At 49.0% G+C, this 14500-nt stretch overlaps 1 protein-coding gene across 1 annotated transcript in view; it reads left to right on the top strand.

Moving 5' to 3' along the window:
• Positions 1-14500, top strand: part of NCLIV_005830 (hypothetical protein) — a gene marked incomplete at both ends in the record, with an annotated part of 28851 nt that overhangs the window by 670 nt on the left and 13681 nt on the right. The window contains 21 exons of the mRNA XM_003880093.1: positions 647-774; positions 1269-1447; positions 1907-1976; positions 2465-2581; positions 3192-3257; positions 3736-3821; positions 4207-4384; positions 4621-4745; positions 5103-5181; positions 5347-5432; positions 5953-6085; positions 6666-6725; positions 8080-8182; positions 8492-8652; positions 8957-9082; positions 9784-9970; positions 10606-10774; positions 11695-11790; positions 12537-12682; positions 13274-13392; positions 13986-14090. Of these exons, the coding sequence (XP_003880142.1) occupies positions 647-774; positions 1269-1447; positions 1907-1976; positions 2465-2581; positions 3192-3257; positions 3736-3821; positions 4207-4384; positions 4621-4745; positions 5103-5181; positions 5347-5432; positions 5953-6085; positions 6666-6725; positions 8080-8182; positions 8492-8652; positions 8957-9082; positions 9784-9970; positions 10606-10774; positions 11695-11790; positions 12537-12682; positions 13274-13392; positions 13986-14090 (2519 nt within the window). The remainder of the gene's footprint in view (positions 1-646; positions 775-1268; positions 1448-1906; positions 1977-2464; positions 2582-3191; positions 3258-3735; positions 3822-4206; positions 4385-4620; positions 4746-5102; positions 5182-5346; positions 5433-5952; positions 6086-6665; positions 6726-8079; positions 8183-8491; positions 8653-8956; positions 9083-9783; positions 9971-10605; positions 10775-11694; positions 11791-12536; positions 12683-13273; positions 13393-13985; positions 14091-14500) is intronic.

Consider the following 14500-nt stretch of genomic DNA (forward strand, 5'->3'; position numbering starts at 1 on the left):
TGTTGTGATAGCTTCACACTTGCATACAGAGGGAAAGAGATGTCGATTTCTGTGCATATGACTGTTCAAATATATCTCCTTCGAAGTCTCTATATTTGGAAGACGGGTTCCGCGACAGCGATAAAGGTCTCCATCAAAACGGAAGGAAAACGTGTCCATGGAAGGGGATGCTGGCCGAGAGCAAGTGACGTGCATGCACCCCCGCTGGAGAGCGTTTACAATCGTGGCTACATGCGGGGCAAAGTGTGGCGATTCTTCCCCACTCTAGAGATTCCACGCATCGTTGGGTTTCTTGCTCGGGGTTTTCTTGTTTCGCTGTCTCTTGTCCCTCTCTATCCCTTCGCCACTAGGAAGTGACCCTAGTTCCACCCTTTTGCTGTCCCATTCTGCGCTCCTTCATCCCCGCCCTCCCATAGTTTCTGTCCCTCTTCCTCTCCTTCACTTCCTTTGTCTTGTTCCTCTCCTTCTTCTCCTTCCTCTCCTTCATTCTCTCCTACGTCCTCTCCTTCGTCCTCTCCGTCGTCTTCTCCGTCGTCCTCTCCTTCATCTTCTCCTTCATCCTCTCCTTCCTCTTCTCCTTCCTCTTCTCCTTCTCCGGTGCTGCTCCCCATCCTGCGTGTTCTCTCTGGTTTGGTCTCCTTTTCAGATTGGTGGATGGGCATCGACTTGTGCCCAAAGCTGCAGGTGCTCAACATGTCCTACAACGAAATGTCGTTTCTCCCGAGTCAGGCACTGCGCTACCTCGAAGTTTTCTCCTCCCTCAAACATCTCACAGTGAGCGGGGAAAAAGTGGAGAACTGCGAAACAGGAACGACAGGAAAGAAAAGGACGGACAAAAGGAAATAAAGAGGAAATGAAAAAGTGGCGATTGTGAACAGTGCGGAGACCTGAGGGGATGACTCAGCCTTGTCTCTCGTGGATAAATCCTCGCGAAACCCGTCTCTGTTTTTTCCGCGCTTGTAAACATGGCCACAACTGGACATAGGTGACTGGCCGTGTTCCTGTGTTGTCAGTCTGCGTATCGGGCTGTGCACTCATGTGTTTATATGCATGCATGCGTATATATACCTATATATATATATATATATATATATATATGTAACTGTTGTCGTAGGCGTGTGCATATATATATATATATATATATATATTCATTTGTACTTACGCATATAGTTACATATCTGTATTCATGGATGTATATGTGTGAATCTTTCGCTGCGAATTTTCTGTGTCTGTGTGGTTTTACTCTGTGTCGGGCTGTTTTTTTTCAGGAAGTGGATCTGCAAGGAAATCCGTTTTCGCTTCTCTTTCCCGAGCATGCAGCCCCGCTGTTGCACTTTTCCTTGGTGGCAGGCGCAAAGTTGCAGGTTGTCAATGGAGAGGAAGTTTCCGCGTCGGGCCGCCTCGCAGCTGCAAACGATAGCGCGGGAATTTTCAACCGAATCGATGAGTATGCACTCCACACAAAGAGAGCAGACTGACATGCGTACCATCAAGAGATCTGCATTCAATGGGCTACGTCCTGGCATACATATAACTCCACAAATGTATACGTCTCTGTTCATGCTTACACATGCACAACTATCTATACATATGCATATATATATATATGTAGATTCACACATGTATCCATATATCCCTATATATTTACATACATAAACTCGTATATATAGTATGTAAATGTGTGTCCAAAACGTGCCGACTAGACAAGAGAACAAGGGAGGCATGTATGGGTTTGGAATCTCCATCTACACACGAAACGTATGTCCTGAGGTGCCTGTGTCTTGCGCGGTGTGTGCTCTCGGAGCTCTGTGTTTTTTGCACGTGTTTTATTTTCAGTTTCCCCGTTCTCACCTCAGTGTCTCCCCGTTTTGTGTCCTGTGTTTTGCTTCTTCCGGTCTCTTCGCAGGTATGATGATCTCTTCATGGACCGACAGGAGGCTGCAGAGAGTCGTCCCGATGTCTCTCGATACGCGCACGTAGGCTCGGAAATCTCTTTATTCTGGAGCGTCTCTCATTCAATTCGTCTTTCTCGTCTGTCCGGTCCAAAACCTCTGTCAGGCTCTCTCGACCTCTCGCTCAGCTCTGATTCGTCCACTAGTCTGACATCTACAGTCGATTCGTTCCGCTGTTTCGCGATTTCTCTCGTCGCCTCTTGCGTCCATGGGCTGTCGACGGTCAGTGTCTCGTCGATTCGCTGTCACACGTGATCTCTCATCCACTGTTGCACTGTTCATCCGTTGGTATCTCGGTTCTCTCCTACTTTTCTCGCGGGTCCACGACGGTGTCAGAGCAGAGCCTCTCGGATCGCGTTTCGCTTTTCTCTGCTTGCGAGCCGCGTTTCAACGCCCAAGCCGCGCTCGTCTCTTCCGCGGCAGGTCTACGCGATTTGCTGTTTCTCAAGGTCAACACGAACCTCCCTCGCTTATGCTGCTTGCACTGCATGCGGTTCCTTCACACGCTGCAGGTGGAAGAGGAAAAGGGACACGCCTCGGCGCTTCAGATGATGAAGCTTCTGGAGGAGGCGCTCCAAGGCGACCGGTCCTTAGAGCGATCTGTGAAATTCTTCGATCTGTGCAGCCAGGTCAGCCGCCGATGTCTCCTTGTCATCGCCGGTGTTCTAGAGCTTCCGGGAAATCTACCCAGCTTCTCCGTCTTTGCCCATCTTCCCTCCAGCTGGCGCCTCCTCTCACACGAATGACGGTCACGCCGTACATATCTATCCCCTGATGTATCAACCGCATCATGCATCGTTCATGTGTCTATCTTTTCATCCACTCATATATCCGTGTTTTCATGTATCCATCATATCTTTGGTGGCGCCGCGTATCTCTCTACCCCTCGTCCATCGCCGTATCTCTCGTTGTTTCGCTCTCGGCGGCTCTGCCGCACTCTGGACAGGCTGCAGGCAATTTGTGAGTTTCCTGGTCAGCCTCTCTCCCCTTTGGTTGCCAGTCTCTCCGTTGAGGTTGAATGCTCCAAAATTCAGCGTCGGCCTCTCGCCTTCCGGCAGTCTTTTCTTCCTCTCTCTCTGTGTGTCGGTCTAACGATGCGCCCATATGCCTCGGTCGCTGTGGAGATGTACGGCATATGTTCCGCTAATGTCTTCACTTGTGAGGTAACAAGGCTGTGCAACGGGCGCGTTGCGTGGTTCTTCTTCTCACTTTCCTCTCGTCGTTTCTCGCATGTGCCAGGTGTACAACGCAGACGACGAAGACGCTCTGAAGGATCTGTGGGCGAATGTGGAACGATCCGACACGGTGCGCGGCCTCCTACGTTAGATGGTTCTCTACCTGTCTCTTGTATTATATCTCTGTGTCTCTCCTTCGCTCTCTCTCCCATTGTGTTCTGTCGGGCCATTGTCCCTCCCTATCACCTCTCGTTTTTTCCCTCTGTATCGCCACCCTTTCTCCGTTTCTCTTCTTTTTCTTTCTCCCTCTCTATCTCTCGTTCTCCCTCTCTGCCTTTCCGCTCTGTAACTCTCTTTCTCTCTTTCATAAAGTGGGTATTCGGTACGGGTACGTGTATCCCCTGCGACGACTTCTGCTCATTTTCCCTCAGCGCCTTAGCTGTCTTTCCAAAAACAACCGAATCGGCCAAGACGCCGCGCACTTTCAATTGGTCGTTGCTTCCCCCTGTGACTCTGTGATTCTTCGTGTGGCCTTGCCGCGTTTCTGTCTTTCTCTCTCTCTGCCGGCGCTCGCGATTCTCGACCCCTCGCCGTCGGTTTCTCTGCAGGCCAAGCGTTCTCTGGCAAAACAGCTGGTGGATAGTGCCCTTGTCTTGATGGAACGAGATGAACGCTCGCGACCTCTGATTCTTCGGTAGGCTGCGAGAAGCCATCGATAAAACGAAAAACACGGAGGACCAACACAGAGGACTAACTCCGGAGGGACGCGCCTGCCGGGATGCAGATCTCTCTGCGACATCTAGTTCCCGTGTTCGCATCTCTTCATGCGTCTCCTTAAGACGCCCCTGTCTGTCTTCCTCTCGATCTTTCTCCCTCTCGATCTCTTTCTCTCGCTCTTTCTCCTTTTCTATCTCTCGTTCTTCCTCTCTCGCGTTCTTCCCGTCGGTTTTTTCCGTCCCTGTGGCTCTGGCCCTCCGTCTGCTTCGTCCTCTCGTGCTTTGTTCTTTCGTCTGCCTCCCCATTTCCCTTCTCGCCTTGGTCTTCCATTTCCAGTCGCGCGTTCGCCTCTGTGTGTTCAGAGGCCTGGCGAAGCTCTGCGTAGTCAAAGAGGGGAACATGAGTGTGGAGTGCCTTCGCGGCATTTCGCTTCTCATTCAGCAGCAAGAAGTCGCTGGAGGCGCCGAGTCAGACAGCTTCGATGCCGCGCAAGTCTTGGCCGAAGTCGTCCTCCCTGCATTGACTGATAGAGACTATGATGTACGGAAGAGCACACGAGAGAGAGTGACGCGGAAACGAGGCCAGAATGCAAGATGGCGATAGAGATGAAACGGAATATACGGCGAGACCTTCCCGCACGCGCGCGAGTGTTGGAAGAAGAAACGGGGAATATGTCTCGATCGATGTCCTCTCGGACCGTATCGCCTTGTTCATCGCGTCTCTTCTTCTAGCACCACAAGGAGAAACAACTCTCTGTTTTCGCCGTTTTTCTGCAGGAACTTCACACCCTGTCAGTGATAAAAGGCATCTCTTCCATGAAGCCTTGCCGACGCCTCGCTGAGGCTCTGGGGAGTTGCATTCCTCTTCTCTCTGATCTACTGCAGTCAATCGCAACTGAAGAGTAAGATGCGTGTTCGCCTTTTTGTCAGAAGCCGACGTCGGCCTCCTCAAGTCGCGGTAAATCACCAGTCGCTTGCGGCACAGGCGTTTGTGGTCAGGGGCTTGGCAACGCGTTTCGGGATCTCTCTTTCGCCGCCGCCGCGCGGCTCGTGAGTGCTGTTGGGACATCTGCGCGTTTTGGTTGCCGGCCGGTTGTCCCTCCTTTTCAGTTTTCACCTCTATTGTTCAGTTTCTGTCCCTCTTTCGGCCCCGAGTGCGTCCACCTGTGCGTCGCCTTCTCGCGTTCTCCGTCTCGCCTGAAACACAGGAAATCCCTCTGTCTCGCCGTTTTTTCTTGCTCTGGAATTGGGTTCCTCAGGACGGTCTACCGTGTCATTGCGATTGCATGCATGTCCGCCGAGAACTGCGTCGAGGCCACGGGGCAGGGTATTCCGCAGGTAGGATCCCCGTTGCTGGCGTCGCTCTTGATCGTCTTTCCCGTTCCTTTTTCTCGGTCTCCAGCTTCGCACGCGTCCCCTGCACGTGGATCTCCGCTGCCGCGAGCTTGCGCCGGCTGCGCCGAAACGTTCTCCTGTTTCGCCTTTCTCTGCGATGCCCGTCAGTCGATTTGCCAAACGCTCCTCCAAACCGAGCTCCCCACAGATGAAACTGGACGGCAACTCTACAACGACTTATGCAGCATCGCCGGGTAACCAAGCTTTCCCTTCTCCGGCATCGTGTCCCGTAAATCCACACATAGGATCCATGTCGGTAAATCTGTGGGACTACGCATCGCCACGTTTTGATGTACATGCACGTATACTTACATTCACCTGTGTACCGACATATATATATATATATATATATATATACTCGAATCTATGTACGTGGATGTGTTGACTACGGAGCTCCAACGGCCTTTGGCTGTTGTGAAGGTGCACTTCCAGATCTCCCTAAACACATCCCGAAGCCTATGACCATGTATTCGAATCGACTTTGTCAACAAACGCTAGCATATCCATATACATCCTTATATATACATATACATATCTACGGATAAATGCATACACATATGTATAAATGCATATATCTATATATATAGACATGCATATATGTAGGTATAGCGCTCTCTGTGTGGAGACGCGAATATGTTTCTACAGAAGCTGCGCAATCCTGTATGGTGTTCGACGACGGGCGATTTTGCCTCGAGGGTTTTTTTCGGTTTGCAGGCGCTGCGCATGGCACGTCCGCAAGGCGGCTCTTTACATGACGAAGGCCAAGTTGCACACTGAAGTCTTTCTGTTTTACATGAGAAACTTGATGGGCGAGAGACTCCCCTCCAGTCGCCTCTCCGTTCGTGAGGTAGGCGGGCGCACAGACGCCCCGATGCACGCACACGCGAAACGCACGATTCCTGACTCCTTAAACCGGTCGTCTCCTTGACCGTAAACTTGCTTCACCCTCTCGATGCATGCATGGGAACGAGGGCAAAAAGACAGCGAAGTCCCTATGCTTATATATATGCATATATATATATGTACATATACTTATATATATATATATATATATGTATATATTGTTATATTCATATCTTTACATGCACTGAAGCATGTGTAGGACTCGCGAAAGCAAATAGAGAGACACGATTTCTGAGCTTTCTGGATTTCCCTGCGTGTTTCGATTTCTGTCTGGGACATGAAGTAAGCCACACGGGTGCATGCACGACACGAGACAAGACCAAAACGGGCGAAGAGGGGTAGAGAGGGAGAACAGAGAGGCATAAGGGGGGCAAAAGAAGCCCAGGAGGCAGAAAACCGAACAAGGCAGGGGGGTGAGGAGACGAAACGCCGGGCGTGAAACTGGACCACGAGAAAGATGATACACAAAAAGGCATGCGGTCATCTAGCGTTTTCTCTCGATATCTCGGCGCAACTGCTAACAGGCAAAGCTCTGCTACGGCCTCATGATGGGCGTTTATGGAATGATGAAAAACAACCCCGAGGTAAACAGCTTGGAATCGTCCCCATGTTCCCTCACAGCCAGAACCTAAACACAGGACAAGGCCACCTTTTACACTTCTTTCGTGTATATGATTATGCCGACAATCAACCAAGGTCACGCTATCAATTCACACGCATCCCTATCCACACGCATCCCTATCCACAAGCATCCATATCTATACACATCCATACCTATACACATCCATATCTATACACATCCATATATATATATACATCCATATCTATACACATCCATATATATATATATATATATATATATATATATATATATATATACATCCATATCTATACACATCCATATCTATACACATTCATATATATATATATATATATATACATCCATATCTATACACATCCATATCTATACACATCCATATATATATATATATATATATATATATATATATCCATATCTATACACATCCATATCTATACATATATATATATATATATATATATATATATATATATACATCCATATCTATACACATTCATATATATATATATATATACATCCATATCTATACACATCCATATCTATACACATTCATATATATACACATTCATATATATATATATATATATATATATATATATATATACATCCATATCTATACACATCCATATATATATATATATATATATATACATCCATATCTATACACATCCATATATATACACATTCATATATATATATATATATATATATATATATACATCCATATCTATACACATCCATATCTATACACATCCATATATATATATATATATATATATATGAGTATATGCATGCATCAGACTGTGTGGTGAGGTGTTAGGTGCAGGATGTCGTGTGTATCAGCGAGAAGATTTTGCCTGCTCATGACGGGAAGGGTGACAAAAAACCCAGACGAGGGGAGAAATGCGAGCTGTCACGGATAACGACGTCGTGTGCGCGGAGCGTAAACGAAGTTCGACGGACGCGGCAGTCTGTTGTGTGTGTGTCGAACGTTCATCGGAAATGTCCTTCCATGTCCTGAACCTGACGCATGCGTCTGTTTTGTTTGGCTTCGTCTCAAAATCTCTCTGATCGGTGTCTGGGTGTCGAGGACTTGTGTTTTCTGGCGTGGGTGTCTGTGTCGGGTTTACGCGGGCGCAGACGCGCACAGGCAGCTGCGTGGCGCTTCCCTCATTTTCGCTTTTCGTGTTGCGCCTCTCGCCATAGACGCGACGCTCAAACCAGAGACCAGGGGGAAGCTGGAGAGGCCGCGACTTCTCGTATTCGCCTGCTTCGCAGGGGGATCGTCGTTTTCATCGGGGTCTGCCCCGTTCCTTCTGGGTTTCCGTCTTTTTCAGGCAATGAAAGAGTGCTGTGAACATTATCATCTCGCCGATCTTCTTCTTCCCGCGCTCAAGGAAGGCACGGCCAATCCCCTCATTCTCGCAGCCAGTGCAACAGGTTCGTTCGTCTTTCTGTTATACCTCGTCTATATCTCTCCACTGTTGTCTCCTCTCTCGTTTCTGTCTCTTTTCTGTATCTGTTATGTTCTCTTCCCGCGCTCGTCTGTGTTTCTGTCTTTTCTCTCCTCTCGTTCCGCTCTTCTTTCGCTCGTCCGCCTCTCGTCTCTTTCGGTTCCGTCTTTTTTCGGCTTACCGGCTGCTTCGTCTTTTCGGGTTTCGCGCGACGCCTCGCGGTCCTCCCGCGCGTCTCCTGGTCGTTCGCTTTTCATTTTTTTCCCTCGCACTTTTTCGCGAGCCTTCTTGTCAGGCATGCGGGTCATTCTGGAAGATGCCACGCAGCGTGGGCAACTGCTTCGCTATGTCACTGAGGAAATGCACCACCTCGTTCCGCTCCTGCAGTATCTCGGCGGTTCGCGATACGCTGCGATCTGCGACCAGGCTGCGTATCTGGAAAGAAATGTCGACAGCGTACGCGAAAAGGGACTCAAACGCGAGCCTAAACACGAAGATCCAGGAAAACACACAACAGACAGCTCTCTAGCGCACACACACCTACACGCATCCACCTGCATAAATATATATATATATATATATATATATAAATGTATATATATATGTATATATAATATATATGCAGTTGTCCCCGTGTATGTATGAACACGCCAGTACACCTGTATGTGTGTTTGCTGGGTGTGTCGATATTTGGATCGTCACACGTTTTGAGACACGACAAAAAGTCTTCTCCGCTTGCGATTTGCTTGCGCGACTTCAGCTACCGTTCACCCCTGAGGTGCCTCCTCTGTCGGGTTTGAACAATCCTTACGTCCTAAAACCCCTCGCAGCTGTGGCAGAGTTGATCGCGTTTTACTTGACAGAAGAAGGCGATGCATACTGCCTGGTAAGGCCACTCCAGGATTACCCAACACGTCGGCGACTGACGCCGATCTCTTCGTCCTTCGCGGTGTTTTTCTCCTTTGTAGCCTTCAGTCCCTGAGTGCTCCGACCTCCCAATCGGCAGACGCACCGAGCGCACTCGACGCCTGGCGTTCGGTGTGCTTCTTTTTTGGCTTCTTTCTCTTCTTTCTCTCCTTTTCGACACTTTGACTGTCCTCGAATGATTTGCGCCTCCAACGCAGTTGCCTGCTGCGCCACATGCTCTCCCGTGGTTTCCTTTCCTCGCCGTCTTTTCTCTCACCTTCCCCGTAGCCACCGAACAAAAAATGCAGCGTCTGTGTCGCTCGTCCTTCGCGCACGCTCCAGGGTCACCTTCACCTTACTCGTCTCCGTCTTCTCTTTCTACCTCTCATTCTTCATTTCTGTCCAGTCCCGCGTCTTGTACCTCTCTTTCTCCTTCTCATTCTACTTCTCTCTCTTCTCCTTTTCCTTCTGGGTCTCCGCATTCTGCTCCTTCTACGTCCTTTTGCTCCTTCTGCTCGTTCTTGGGCGTTCTTCTTCCACGTGTGTTTTTCGTGAGTTCCGACGCACCCCGCTGGGGCGTCTTGCCTCCTCTCCACGTGACTGTTCTCTGTCTCCTCTGTCTTCCTCGTCTTCTCGGTGCCGAACTTTTTCGTTCCCCGTTTCCTGTCCTTTCCTGCTCAGGGAATCAATGAGAAACTGTGTGGAGCGCACCGGGAGCAGTTTCTCTTGAATCTCCTTCAGGTTCGCGACTCCGAGGTGAAGCTCGCCGCCATGCTGTGCCTGTGCAAAGTGCCGGTTCGATACATTGACATCGACACCCTTCAGAGCGTTGTCGCGCTCCTCCCGGCGCTCCACCATCCAGAGAATGGTGATCCAACCACAGAACGGCCTCTTAATTGCTCGAACAACTGTGCAAAGAGAGCTAGCAGAGAGTCTCCTAATCGTCGCAAACGGTGTCCTCGACATCCAATCTCTCCTTTCCTCCCATCGCCACGCCGTCGTGGCGCGTGACTCCCACGCGGACGTCGACACTTCTTGCGACAAACGTCTCCCTCTTCAGCACGATCTGCAGGGAGACGAATATGCAGACAGCGACAGATGTGTGTGCATAGACATGCATACCCATTACTAAACACATATCATATTTAGTATGTGTATATATCTATATAGTATGTCGTTTCGTGTCCTTTCCAGTCTGTGTTTAGTTCGATGGAATACGAGTTTCTCACCGCGAGGCAAGGATCACCGACAATCCGTTTCGTGGATATTCAGTGACCTGCCACGTGAAAAGGCTGCTTACTTGAAAAAGAAAAGGCAAGGAAGGTGCCCAGCGTCAGATGTCGTGTCGATGATGTCACATCTTGGACTTCCCTCAGAACCGATACCACTCTATCGATCTCTGTCCTTGCATATATATATATATATATATGTTTGTAGAGTTGCGTGCACAGTGCATTACGTGTGTATGTATTTGCGCAATCGTTGCCGCCTTTTTTTTCGCAGGGAGAAATGGTGCAGTTCTAAGGCTCGCCGTCCAGCTTCTCGCGCGCGTGGTCTCCGACCCGAACAGCCACGCATGCGGACAGCTCGTGAAGCGACTCGCCGACTCGGTCGTCGACGAGGTTTACAAAGTTTTGGTGCGAAACCTCACTTTCCGCTCTTCTACCACGAGGTTCGTTGAGAGAAACGCCGGACGCAAACGCCCGTCCTGTCGCGGTTCATCCCAAATTCGTGCCTTGCACGTTTCCAGTTCAACATTCCATGCACGTACATAAATATATGCATATATACATATATATATATATATATATATACATGTATACACATATACATATATAGACCTTGACCCCTCTGTCGCGTATCCTTGATCGTTTCACGGATCCTTTCTTTTCTGCTTCCCTCTACCCCCTGCGTTTCTTCTGCCTCTACTGTGCCTTTCATAATACACCCTCATTTCAGGTTGCTGTGTTTGCCATCTCCCTCTGCATGTGTTTGTCTTCTCCCCATGGTCCTTCTCTGCGTCTCTACCTGTGCATTATGAAACTGCTCCTTCGAGGGCGTCAGAGGCACATGCACAGAGGGTACGCGACGCTGGAGCACTCATGTACCCATCTATCTATCTATCTATCTATCTGTCTAATTATCTGAATGTATCTATCGATTTATCTAAATATATCTATCGATTCATCTAGGTGTATAGATATGTTTCTTTGCTTATTGCTAACATAGGTATTTGGTGGGAGAACTGGGTGTCGCTCTCTTTCTCTGGTGTGTTCGTGGGTGGTGTGTGCAAAGTGGCGATGTGGCAGGGAATTGAATTTTCAATCTTTCTCGCCGTGCCATTGCAGTCTCGCCTGTCTAAGAGCCTCAGACGTCTGAGACGACAGCCACAGATGCGAGACGAGAATGCAAAAAGACAGCAGGTTTCGCCATTCTCGTGCTGGATTCTTCCAGGTCCATAGAGGAAACCGATCCACACAGCTATGTATCGTCTGTGTTTTCAGCCCGTTGTTTAACCTGTCCTTTCCGCATACGGCGGGCCTCTTGCCGCACTACGTGTCGCTGCGTTCTTGTCTTCTCTTTGCTTCCAAGCAAGCAGGCCGAACAAGATCGTGAACTGTTGAGCACTGCATGCGTCGATTTTCTTCGACGAGCCTCTGCAGTGGAAGGTTTCCGATTCTCCATGCGGTGAGAGGGCGGGAAGTGAAGAAGAAAGACAAAATGCCGGAAGAAGAAAGTTTTAAACCGGGGGCGTCCCCGGGAAAAATATCGCGTCTAACCTCGTCCTTCTATGTAGTGTCTTTTTCACCGCTTCATCCTTGCCCGCCCCCCCCCCCTCACAGCTCTCAGAGAGCGTCTGGGAAGAAGAGAATCTCGTCACTTTCCACTCTCTCTTCAGGCACAATAGGCGTTTCACATTTTCTTTTAAGAATCGTCAGAGATAGAGTGCAGCGCAAACACGATTCATGGCGGCAAACGGAACAACAGGAACGTCTGCTTAAATACACGATCCGCACATCAGGCAGACCAAGACTCCTACTGTGTTGGAGACCTATGCATCTTCCTTTCTCGACGGGGATTACGGATTCTTTGAGTCTTTTGGCCTCAGCTCGCACACCGGAGGCGTGTATCTCTGAGGGTTCGTGCAAAGAGGGGTGCAAAACGGTCGGACCGTTGTCGCTCTTTCGTTTTACCTTAATTGCAAGTTGTGCTTGTCTCCCTTTCCTCTCCCGTGAGCCTCCGTCACACAACCCTTTATCCTTATCCCACACATCAACCTGTATTTCGGCGTAGCTCTGTGTATCCACATCTGTATTAGTCACTGATAGGCAGATATAGATACATATATAAATAGGTATAGCTAGAGATGGGTGTGGATACGCAGCCCATTGGAATCGCCCCATTTCTGTCTATTTCTGTGCGTGTGTCTCGAGAGCGACGCAAGTGGGGGGCTTCTTCACAGCCATCATCAAAGCAGAGGAACGTCAAATCAAGTGGGTATCTGCCGATGCCTTCGACGTGGCCGTCGAGCGCACGTGGACGGGCCGAGAAATGAAGTTTCTTCTCCTCAATCTCTCCGGTAAGCAGGCGACGGAAAGGGGACAGGGACACGGCGGCTGCGTGGCGCCGAGAAAAGCCGAGGGCGGGATGCGACCAGCTTGTGCTCTACAGCTGCATCTTCCCAGCCTCTCTTCACTGCTCACTTTACCCAAACTCGATTCCGGGAAAAAAGGGCGTGCGTGTGCCCGTGGTGATGCTCAACTGCGTATTGCATCTATCTATACCTAGCTTCAAGTCTATCTCAGTATTCCTCTGTCTCTCTATGTCTATGTTTTCCTTATCCTATAACTGCCGGCATCTACCCACTGTGCTGCCTCTCTAAGTGCACGCATATACATGCGTATATACATGCATATATATATATATATATACATACATTTGCGTGCATGCGTGAGATCTTTCTCATCCACCTGTCGTGGTGTGGTTCGATTCTCGAAAACATGACTTCAAGTGGTGTCATGTGTATTGGTTTTGCTGGTTTTCCGTCTGCGCATCCGCACCGTGTCTCTCATGCGCTTTTTCTCTCCCCTGTATCTGGGTTTTTTCCTCTCCTCTTGTTTCCTACGGTCTTTCCGTTCTCTTTCGGTTTGCGTTGCTGTCTGTTCTCTAGGCCTGGAGCGCGTGGACGTTCGCATGAAGCTGGCGTTTCGACTTTTGTCGAGAATCGCGGATGTTCTGGAAGGCCACCCTGACCATCTTGACGCGCGAGAAGAACAAATCTCCCTTTCGGTGAGTCTTTTCCTGTTCATCTCGGTCCTCTCGGCTTCTCTCTGCCTTTCCCTTCCCTGCATGCAAACGCGAGGTCGCTCTCGTATCGCGCCCTGTGCTTTTTGCGGAGCGTTCCCGTTTTTTCAACCGAGAAGTGTCTCTTTTTCTGCGAGTTTGGCGCGTTCAACTCCTTCGCCCTGAGTCTGTCCAAGCTGCGAGGCATGCATCCCACGACCGGCTCTCTGGTTTCCTCGTCGTCTCGTGTCTACCGCCTCTAAAAAACCGTCATCCTACCCCATTATGCCTATTTTCTGTTCTATCGATATAGTGGTGTGTTGACTTGTATATGTATATATATATATATATATATATATATCCTTCATCAGTACGTTGATTTATATCTACCTACGTTCATGTATGGATATCTATTAATGTGCGCAGATATACTGTTTGCCGAGATGCCGTTCCGTGGCTGTGGATATGTAAATATGTACGCGTATGCTTGGTCCTGGAAACGAAAGACGTTCCGGCCACACGTGATCGAGTGGAAGGAGAAACAAAGGGGTAACGGCCAAGACGATTAAGTTTCTCATTTTCTCTCGAATTTTTTGCAGTTTCTGGCGAAGCGCGAACAAAACATGTGGGACGATGCAGAGACCCGGAGGCGTCAGATGTATCTGGACGATACGGAAAGACAAGACCGCGCGAATCAGCAGTCTGTAGGTGTCTGTGTCCACTTTCTCGTCCAGGCGCGTCTCGCGAATGACAGTTGGTGATATGCCTTGTTACCAATTAGCCTTTACATTAACTCATCCGACTCCTTTCTTCTCATTATAACAGTCCACTAAGTTTGGGTTTCTAAGCAAAAGGCCATGACCACCCGCCGCGACGGTGTGCTCAGAGAAATAGATTTCCAAGCCTCACACAAGCATCAGAACCATACACCTATATATATATATATATATATACGTTCATGTTTGGTAACACATCAGTAAGTATACAAATAGATATACAAATATACAGAAATATATAGAGAGACACGGGCAGGGAACAGAGTGGGAGGTTCCTTCGGAGGGGCGCACCTTTGTTTCCCTGCGGTGTCTCTACACATATGCGTCTCTCCGTCTCA

Source organism: Neospora caninum, chromosome II (assembly GCF_000208865.1).
Source record: "Neospora caninum Liverpool complete genome, chromosome II".
Classification (NCBI taxonomy): Eukaryota; Apicomplexa; class Conoidasida; order Eucoccidiorida; family Sarcocystidae; genus Neospora; species Neospora caninum.